The 11,088-nt window shown below is 34.9% G+C and overlaps 1 protein-coding gene across 2 annotated transcripts; it reads left to right on the top strand.

The window, feature by feature from the left end:
- Positions 1-512: 512 nt before the first annotated feature.
- LOC8274133 (oxysterol-binding protein-related protein 1C) lies at positions 513-10,805 on the top strand. 2 transcript variants are annotated; one of them, XM_025156402.2, is made up of 10 exons: positions 513-1,621; positions 1,710-2,066; positions 4,573-4,672; positions 5,437-5,882; positions 6,079-6,234; positions 6,960-7,127; positions 7,205-7,345; positions 8,922-9,152; positions 9,474-9,587; positions 10,462-10,805. In XM_025156402.2, the coding sequence occupies exons 1-10, from the start codon at positions 1,058-1,060 to the stop codon at positions 10,627-10,629; spliced, it is 2,445 nt and encodes an 814-aa protein (XP_025012170.1). In that variant the 5' UTR covers positions 513-1,057; the 3' UTR covers positions 10,630-10,805. The 2 variants fall into 2 exon arrangements, with proteins under 2 accessions (XP_025012170.1, XP_015571546.1); XM_015716060.3 differs by having other exon boundaries at positions 514-1,621; positions 5,434-5,882.
- The last annotated feature ends 283 nt before the right edge of the window (positions 10,806-11,088 follow it).

The raw sequence follows: 11,088 nt of genomic DNA, 5'->3' as shown, positions 1-11,088 counted from the left end.
ATAAATATAATTAATATGTAAATTAATAAAATAACAAATAATATGATTTTATACATTTGTGACCTTGATAATTTATTAAATCACTATTAATACGAGTGTTAGTCTTAAAAAGAAAATAGATTTAAATCTTATATTTTCAATAAAGACTTTATGACTCTTACTAAATTTTAGTTATTTTCTGTATAAATTTTATATGTTCTACCACTATTGAATACATTCACTGTATTTCTATTTGGGATAAATAAAATAGGGGGTATTAAATAATGAGGGAAAATTTGCAACAAGCAGGACCGGAAATTAAACCGGTACACTGTTGGACCACGTATTGCTCAGTTCCCGTCAAACACCCTCATCACACACGTTTACAAACTGTACTCCCTCCACGTGCCAACATCTTGATCCCTTTACGTCGCTATCACACACGCCGGCGGCGAATCCACATCTTTTTTCAGCTGCGTCCTCGTGCATACAAACAAAACCTCTCCCTGAAAAGGGAGACGCAGAGCGAGCGAGAGACTCATAACTCCACATAACCAACCGCTTCGCAATTTAAACTGCCTGTCTGTCTCTCTGTCTCTGTCTCTGTCTCTCTCTCTCTCTTTCTCGTCCCGCATTTTTGCTTATTTATTTATTTATTTATTTTTTTCTATCTGATCCAAAAATTTCAATCCCAATTCTCCAAATTTTAATTGTAATCCCAATTCTGAAATCAAAATTCAACTTGAATTGATATTTTACTTGGTTTGGATTCCTTCTCTCTCCGCTTACTCTTTCCTTCTTGTTCTTCTATTTCCTCTCCTTTTCCTCGCCCTTTCCTTTCTCCACCGAATTTACCGCTATCAGAATTCTCTTTCTCTCTCTCAAATTCCTCCTCCCTTCTATTTAACGCCATTTATCTGTTTCCGTTTTTCCTCTTGTTTTCTTCAGGTTTCTCATTTTCTCCTTCCGAACGAGTCATGGAAATCATTTTCACCGATATGCATCATTTCTCCGATCTATTTCTCCCTCCATTTTAAATAACAGGGAAAGAAAGAAAGATAAAACATCTTATTCTCCTATGCATAATCTTTGTTGTATATCAACCGTATCCGATCATTCCTCCACAAATAACTTTCCAATGGCAATCACTTCTAGATCCGACCCGAATACCCGATCTCTTAACCAAAGCCACACTTCTCATTTCAACGGCATCGATTGCAATAATAATAACAACAGCAGCAGCAATACCACCAATCTCCTCCTTCTTACGAACAGCAATAACCGCCACCAGCGAAGCTTAACGGCGTCGCTTTCAGCGTTAACTGCGAATGCGGTGTCGCTTCCGCGTGAACAACAGGTGGACGTTAGAATAAATGATATAGTAGGTAACGGAATATCAGGAATTCTTTACAAGTGGGTGAATTACGGTAAAGGATGGCGACCTAGATGGTTCGTTTTGCAAGATGGCGTGTTGTCGTATTATAAAATTCACGGTCCTGATAAAATCATCGTTAATCGAGAAACCGAGAAAGGATCCAAAGTTATCGGTGAAGAATCCATGCGCAGACTTTCTAGACCTAATAATAACAACGGTCATTATCATCAGCCTAAGCGCAACCCCGTTGGTGAAATCCATCTCAAGGTAATTCAAACCAAATTGGAATTTTTTTACCTAAATCTGCTCATTATTAGATTTTTAAGATTGACTTGAAGTAATTAATGACGAACAGGTGTCATCGATCCGCGAGAGTAGATCAGATGATAAGAGATTTTCGATATTCACCGGCACGAAACGGCTTCATTTACGAGCGGAAACCCGTGAGGATCGATTAGCATGGATGGAGGCATTACAGGCTGTAAAGGATATGTTTCCACGCATGTCAAACAGCGAATTAATGGCTCCGATAGAAAACGTTGTCGTTTCGACCGAGAAACTGAGGCAGCGTCTTCTAGAAGAAGGCGTTAGCGAAGCGGCTATTGAGGATAGCGAACAGATCATGAGGAATGAGTTTTCTTCATTGCAGAATCAGATTGTGCTGCTTAAACAAAAGCAGTGGCTTCTCATCGACACATTGCGACAGTTAGAGGTACATGTAACCAAAAATAGGAAACACCATCACATTCGAATTCGGAATTCTACTACTGCTACTACTTCTACTACTACCACTAGTTGTTGTTGTTCTTCTGATTCTGATGATTATGCTACTACTGTGTCCCCTACTATGATGGATTTTTCTCCTCCTATGCAGAACTATGATCATTCAAATTCAAAATGATTTTCCTTTTCTTTTTAAGACTTAATAAATCAAATTATACTTAGAAGGTGAAGTTTTCTTAACATTTCTACTTATGTGTAAAGATGTACTTTTTTAATTTTCTTTTTATTTTTTTCCCGTGTCTTTTGTATAATCTTTGAAGTAATAATTATTAATTATAAAATTTTGGTTTTTATTTTATTTTAAGGGGCTAATATGTTTTTTCCCCTTGATTAGAGGTTACATCTATAATTCTATCCTTATGCAAAACAAATTATCTTGTATTATGTCTTTGATTTTATAATTTAGCGTGTTTTAGTAGATGAAGGCTTATCGTAGCATTTGCGACATTATACAGTACCTTGTCTAGTGTCCATGTTATTGGTATGCACACAAAATATACAGGATTTGAATTGGTTCATCTAATACTTATGGTATTTTTTGACTGAATATTTTTTCCTCAAATTTGTTTATTTATTTGGGGACTTTCTTTGTTCTGTGTTTTGCATATAATTAGTGGCGTGGTAATATATAGATTCATTGCAATTTGGTTGGTGAGGCAGCAATGGAATTGGTAAAAAAAGAGTGATGGTGATGATGTTAGGAGGAGGTGAGTGGGATGATTATCGGGAAATTTTTATCTAGGCTTGGTATATACACTACAACTAATAGGCGAGTGACACATATGTGTGAGTGCTTTACACTTTGGTATTGGTATTTTACACTAATGAATATGTTCTAATAATCTATTAGTTTGGTGTATAGGTGGGGACATATATCAAGCCTAGGCAAGAATTTCCCTTATCGGGAAATGACATTAATGATTATCCTAATAACAGGTTTTGTAGAGATAATCACTAATGCCAATGGCAGTGGCAGTTTGGATGACTTTCTGAAGAGTCTGGCAGTATTTACTGAGCCTGAACAAGTTATATTAGAAGTCTTCTAATTAGTCACAGTTATTGGGGGCCCGGGCAACTAAATTTGCATGCATGTCTTTTTTGTTGATAATGGGCTGCCCTTTAGTAATATGAAACAGATAATGCTTAATTATGATTTGCAAAGTAATGAGAAGTGTAATACACCATGCAAGTGGCTTCCATATTTTTCCATGTGTCCCTTTTCCAGCAACTGAAGAAGATAATTAATTGAAGTATTCAGTGACGATATCCTGTACAAAAATGAATTTCTCGTAGGGGAAGTTGTAGTTGTAGTTTGTCTTGCTAAGGTGCAGTAGCTAGTAATCTAGTGCATTTCTGGAGATTGTCAATTCAGAATCTATTTTCCAGTTCCATAGTTACCTTCAATGACCTTTCTGGAAGATAACTTATGCAACTTGTTATGGTGTTGGTGAAGGATTAATGTTCGCTGTTAAGCCAGACCTTTCAGCAGGAGTGTTTAATCTGTTTTTGGTATTTTGACAAGTCATTTCAACCCCAGTGATCCCAGACAAGGGTCCCTCGCGTACTTCCCTTGAAATTTAATGTCTCTCTTTCTGTGTATTAATTAACAAAAGGTTGGTTACTGCTCGATATAAAGTGCAGGTTTTGATAATAACATGAATTCTTAAAGATTGCTAGAATTAATACGCGACAGTATAACTTTTGCTGTTTCACTAAGATCTATTGGAATGAAATTGCTCAACTTGATGGGAAGATTCTTTTAGGTAGGGGGGATATGGAGAATCTTCTTGCTGTTCTATGGAATTTGATAATTTTATGCTAAAAGATAGAGATTAAAGTCCTTTTCTGAAAAAATAAAATACTTTGTAAAAATAGATAGTTCAATAGTGTTGTTAATGCTTCACTTCAGAGGTGGTTACGTATTTTGTTTTATTTTAAACTTTTTATTATTTGCTGTACTCTTAATTTTAAATAGAAGACTAATTTATGCTGTAATGGGGCCAGTGAGTCTCTGTACCCACATGTTATGTCTTGCCTTTAATCAGTGTATCACCTTTTAGCTATTCTCCATACCATAATTGTCAATTAGGATTCTAATACGTATTACCCTAATGTCTGTTCCATCTTCAGTTGTGCCTTTTTGTCCTTTACATTCTCATAGTACTGGAATTACCTTGCTAGTTATGTGGTTTTTGTTTTTCTTTTGGCTCTTACTTTTTACTTTAATTCTTCTTAATAATATAGTCCCCTAGCATATAGATAATTTTTCAGTCTCTGTTGACTTTTAGTTATTGCGAACTTAATTTTTATTTGGTTTTATTTCCATTTGAATGTCTCAATTAAAATCTCCTCATCCCTGTTTTCATTTCAAGGTTATATATTAGACATGATTCCAATTTCTGCTGAGGAACTGCTTCTCCTATTTTATTTTGTAGACAGAAAAGGTTGACCTGGAAAATACAGTAGTTGATGAAAGTCAAAGACAGTTCAATGATCAAGGCTCTTCTTCTATCTTAAGACAAGACAAGTCTAGTGGTAAGTGGTTGTTTATTGAGATTCTGTAATAGCAGTAATGATAGCAACTATAATAAAACTATACCAAAGCATGTATATCGGATTGATGTTTAATTTCATATCTTCATTTTTAGAATAAATGAATTGTTTCTGATGCTGCCACAAGCTTATCTGCTCTTATATTAAAAGATAACCACTTTAATGTATTTCGTGGCTGAATTTTTCACTTGCAAAGACGACATAACTACAATTTTTTAACGGTTGTTACTTTTTTCAATTCTTTTTTTCATGCCAGCTACATAATCTATTGGAAACTTATATTTTCCACATAATGGAGAGTTGCAATTTCCATTGTTATAAAGTCGATGATGCATCTTGGATTCCGAGAGTACTTCTAGTCTGCACGACTGAAATGTAGAAGCTTAATAATGATTTCTAGGATTTACATTTAGGTGGTATGCTCCAGTTATGAACTGAGTTCATTCTGACGTAACATGAGAAGAGTTCACTTCTCTTGTTTCATCAATATGCTTTAAATTTTAAGTGCTGTGACTTGTTCAAGGTTACTTTTTCTTTTCTCTTTTTCAAACTTCTCAGTGTATCTCTCCACTTTTTTTGCTTTGGATACTTGTTTTAATAATTTTAACAGTAAGATTTATATGAGAGTAGTTCTGTAGTTTAGTGCTCCCACGCGTTTGTGAAAATTCTTTTGTTTTTCCTTGGCTTGGTATGTTATTGAATCTCTAATTGGCTACATTCTAAATTTTCGGCTTTTCTTCCAGAAGCAAGTGCTACTGAATCTGATGATGATAATGAAAGAGTTGATGCTGCAGAGGAAGAAACTGATGATGAAGAGAATACATTCTTTGATACTCGTGACTTTCTATCATCAGGTTCCTTCAAAAGTAGTGGATCTGATTTTCGGACATCGTCTTTCTCTTCTGATGACGAAGGGTTTTTTCCGCTTGAATCAGAAGATGATATTGATCCTTCTATTAAAACTGTTGGGAAAAATTATCCTCATGTGAAGCGGCGGAAGAAATTACCTGACCCAGTTGAAAAAGAAAAAGGTGTCAGCCTTTGGTCAATGATTAAGGATAACATTGGGAAGGACCTCACTAAAGTTTGTCTTCCAGTTTATTTTAATGAACCTCTCTCTTCTCTGCAAAAGTGTTTTGAAGATTTGGAATACTCATACCTGCTCGACCGAGCGTATTCTTGGGGAAGAAGGGTAAGCCTTTTTTAATTTATTTGTATTTTCCTGATTCTTCTTCTTCTTTTTCTTCTTTCTGGGTTTTCTCTTGAATGGATAAATTATAACAAGGTTGCACCCTTTCTTCACTTTCATATAGTATTCAAGAACCCCCTCTCTCTTTCCTTCCTTGATGAGCTACTTATATGGTGCTTTTACATTTCAACTGTTGCAGGGTAATAGCCTTATGAGGATTCTTAATGTGGCTGCTTTTGCTGTATCTGGATATGCTTCAACTGAGGGAAGGATTTGCAAGCCATTTAATCCCTTATTAGGGGAAACATATGAAGCAGACTATCCAGATAAAGGCCTTCGGTTTTTCTCTGAGAAGGTTAGGTGTCTACTCTTGATAGTTCAAATTGTATTATTACTATGGTCTATTCTCTGATCATCTTTGAGCATATCTCCTTTAATACTACAATGTTCAACTTGATTTCCTAAACTGTCTTTCTACGAAAAGGTTGTTTAACTTGCTATTTGATTTTGGGTTAACTATTGAGATATGATGAGCTCATACGGAGTCTGGACATTGTAGTTTTCTCCCTTGGATAGGTATATGAGAAATTGAGACATGAATATGGTTTAGTTAAGAGGTTCATCTGTACCACTGCGTTTGACATCATTATAAGGCCAGTATTGATTTTGGTTCAACTAAACCAAGGAAACCTTTTTTTCGAAATGCTATAAGTTGCTTGGTTGTTGGAAATCACTGTTGTATGCTGTAGCCGAAGCTGAAGTAATAAATGAAGAAAATGTAACAGAGTGACTTGGCCATAAAGCTGATGAATCTTACTAGAGGAGGAAAAGTGATAAGAAAGAACATATATAAGTTATCGAGCCACCAGTACTTATGGCTATGATTATGCTGTTATTTTGAAAAGATAACTGGAGAATTACAGCTAGTGGGTTTTGCATTCTATCATCTTTTGTCTTCCCTATTAGTGAGAGTTGATATTTGATCATTGATTAATTTGTGGCCCTCTCATTTTTTTTTTACTGTTTCTTTTTCTTTGTTTTTTAAATTCCATATCTCAAGAAGCTTAATGTTGTTGTCAGGTCAGTCACCACCCAATGGTTGTTGCTTGTCACTGTGAGGGTACCGGATGGAAATTTTGGGGAGATAGCAATTTAAAAAGCAAATTTTGGGGTCGCTCAATTCAACTTGATCCTGTTGGTGTTTTGACTTTGGAATTCGATGATGGAGAAGTTTTTCAATGGAGCAAGGTACAACCATTCAGAGTATATCTTCTTTTCTTTTCCCCCTCTAGTTTGTTTAAAATTGGTTTCCTTTTAAATGTTAGGTAACAACATCAATATACAATCTCATATTGGGAAAACTATACTGTGATCACTATGGTACAATGCGAATAGAGGGAAATCGCGAGTACTCGTGCAAACTAAAATTTAAGGAACAATCCATCATAGATCGAAATCCTCACCAGGTGTGCACTCACTTTCTACATTGATTGTTTTTCCCTGGATGATTCATATGTGGCTTTTATCCATGAAAGTATGATGATTGTTTAAATTCCTTTCGCTAGCAATCTACAGTTCTGCTATTTGATTCATTAAATAAAAGAAAGTGGGAAGATGTTTAGTCTCCAACATTGTCTGGGATCAGCCTCGTCTTGATTGCTTATGCTTGTTGATAACTTGTATTTGTGATGTTCATGGATGAACTCCATCCTAAAATATGGTTAATAATTCAAAAGAACTTAAAAGCAAATTCTGGATTGGAGACGTGCCATTTAAAAAGGCAGGAGTTTTATCCGTGGCTCTGTCCTAGAGCAACTGGAAGCAGTGCCTTTTTGTTTTTTTGTAGTACTTGTGCAGAAAAGATCCTCTATAAGTGAGAAATAACAGTGATAAAAGATGATATTTACTTGATGCTTTAGTGGCCCCTATTATGGATCTCCTTGAAGTTGGTGCAGTTTCTCATTTATTGTACTTAAATATCAGATATATGTTTCCTACTTCCTATATGATTCCATAAAATTGTTATCTGCTGTTTTTGTTGCTCACTCTGATGAAGTTGGCGTTTCGCCTAAAGCATGCTTAATATGTACATGTTGCATGTTCTGTAGATAGTGATTTTAATAGCCACTTATCTTAGAGATAAGAGTGCAATAATTGCAATCTCCAGTTTCCAAGTTATTCTAGGTAGTAGTGTTTGAACCTCTTTATTGTTCTCTGGGAGAAAGGACTTCCATGTTGGATTTTTGTGTGTACCATTATGCCCTCAACTTGCCAATAATAATCTTTCTTTTGCAAATTCTTTGTCTTCTTATGACAGCAGAAGGTGCTTTTTATGTTGTGAGATATTAAAATGTGAATAATAAAAATGTTGGCTGAATTAATTGACAAGAAATTTAAGACTTCTACTTTATAGCCTTGATTTTGTAAATCTGGGAGTAGAGTAAACGTCATCTCTTGTACCAAAGACAATATTACCGTACGGAAGTTAACATTTTGCTAAATAGTTTCTTCCAATAATAGTAGAGTATCCCTAATGGTTTTAAAGAGCATTATTTGCATAAAAAAAGCATCTTATGATATATTTTAATTTAAAAAATAAAAAATTCTATTTAAGTTTAATGCACTCTTTAGATTTTATTTTTTATTTACTTCTTTTCCAAAAATTGAATGGTTTAAATTTTTCTTTTCTTTTCTTTGCTACTTTTGCCAATTGGAAAAATGGAATTAAAAAAATCAATTAATAAAATGCACACGTGAAGAGCCAAACCAACTCTTTAATTGACGTTTAAGAAATAAAGTTGGAGTTTCATTTTAAAAAACCGCCTTCTATAATATAAAATTTGACATTTATCATTGAAGATGCTCTAAGCACGAGTGGTATTGATCAGCAGGCTATTGTGTTTTGAATGCATTGATGAACATTAATTTCAACTGCTAAATTCAGTGAAATTTTTTAGGGAAAAGTGTCTGGACTTTTCTAGACAGTAAAGAAATTTACTGTCGTGGATACCAATAACTTATGTGATCCTGACTGTTTTGCAGGTTCAAGGAATTGTTCAAGATAGGTATGGTAAAAGAGTGGCCACTGTTTTTGGAAAATGGGATGAAAGTATTCATTATGTCAACGGTGATTGTTCTGGGAAGGGAAAAGGATTTGAGTCTGAAAACGATGCCCAATTACTCTGGAAAAGAAGCAGGCCGCCTCAGTTTCCAACGAGATATAACTTGACACGCTTTGCTATAACATTGAATGAGCTCACTCCAGGACTAAAGGTTTTACAGCTTGTCGCCCTTCTTGGTCAATTGAGTGTCTTTATATGTTAAATGGAATAAAATTTGGTCTTGTCCTGTGCATTTATTCAGCATACCAGTCAATTTTTCGGTAGTATTAGTACAGTATGCAGGTCAAATGTTCAGCTGTAGTCCTACTTATTAGTGCGGCACATAGTCGTCCTCAGATTGAAAGAACATGAATTCTACTTGAATGTTTTAACATTAAATGGCAGAGGATTTTTTTCAAATTCATAGCCGACTCTTGCAGTTTATTTAGATATTCGTGGAGATATTAACATCTTATGTGCATTCCCTATGCAGGAAAAGTTGCCACCTACAGATTCAAGGCTTAGACCTGATCAAAGATACTTGGAAAATGGTGAGTTTGAGATGGCAAATTCAGAGAAATTGCGACTTGAACAGCGTCAACGCCAGGTCAGTTGGCTCTTTTGTTTCCCTCCTTTTATGTAGTGTGTCTATGGAAGGGAAAAGCGTGAGGGTTATTAATTCCATCTGCATTCATGAGCAGACCTTCTCCTGTAAGGTTGGACAATTTGACGCCTAATTTTTCTGTGGAAGCTCACGAGTCAATTTGTACCATTAGGGCCACTTTGAATTATTTTGTTTCAGTTGACTGATCCAAAAGCAACATGCAAAATGGACAAGGATATAAAATGATATTAGTCATTATTCAGTAGGGTTACTGTGTACTGCATTTCTGTTTCATCACTATGGATTGGCAGTATCTAGCATTAAGGCTTCATTTCCTTGAAAGTTTAGATATGGGTTTTATGGGGTTCTGGAGAAAATTTGCGTTTGAGCCACATTGCTCTCTTTTGAAAATCAAATTATCTTGGAATTTATATGAGAGGGTGAAAATTGTTTGATGAAGACCGGCAGCTAGAGCTAGGCCCAATTAACCAGCAATTTCATCAAGCATGACCTGTATTGTTTGTACAAGTGACCTGCACCAGCTCAAAAATTTAAACAAAAATTTGGAAGTGAAAAAGCAGTAGGCCTATTGAAAATGATGATTATCTAGGGTTCTATTTGTTTGAGGAAAAACATATTCCGCATTTTCTTGTATTTGGTGCATCTAGGAACTGGTCCAGGGTAAATTGCATTCACATATTATGGTCTTACAAGTCAAATACTGCTGTATATGAATCAATAAGTTCTTGTTAAAGAGCCATAGAACTTGCACTTGGTTCGAATGATATTTTGATATCTGATGGGATGGGATGATGAAAATTTTCTTGGTATACTATTCTGTAATAACTGATTATATTTTGGTTTTGGTGTGGATTAGGCCCGAAAGATGCAAGAGAGGGGCTGGAAACCGCGCTGGTTTGCAAAGGATAAAGGAAGTGATGGCTACCGTTATATTGGTGGATACTGGGAGGCCAGAGAACAGGGAATTTGGGACTCGTGCCCTGATATATTTGGTCAAGTTCCTGCAGAACAGCTAACTGATTAAAGTTCGATTTCCATCTATTCTTTTTGAGAAATTTTTTGGGGATAGGTAGTGGACAACTGCTGGACTCGGTTCACCTAAGAATTTTTCCAGCCGTTGGTGTGTGCAGTTGAGAGTTGCCCCTATGAAATCCATGTAAGTAAAATTAAGAAGCATAGTAAAAGATATTCTTTTTCTTTGTTCTTTTTCTTTTTTTATTTATGCCCGGCCAATTTAAATGTTGATAATATATACAGTAAAATCTTTCTACAGCCATATATTTTAGATCAAATAAAATTTAAATGAAGAGATTATAACTTAATGAAAGTTGGGAATTAAATTATTTTTTAATTTAATATTTAATATTGATGGTAAAATGATAGGAATCAAAAATAAAAAATATAAATATTTTTTCATATTATATATATAAAATTACTATAAAGAGATTTTACTATTTATATATAATTTTCTATGATTGTTTTT

The sequence above is a fragment of the Ricinus communis genome, chromosome 2 (genome assembly GCF_019578655.1).
Source record: "Ricinus communis isolate WT05 ecotype wild-type chromosome 2, ASM1957865v1, whole genome shotgun sequence".
NCBI lineage: Eukaryota > Viridiplantae > Streptophyta > Magnoliopsida > Malpighiales > Euphorbiaceae > Ricinus > Ricinus communis.
Note: the sequence above shows the minus strand (reverse complement) of the source record. Positions and strands in the feature narration are given on the sequence as shown.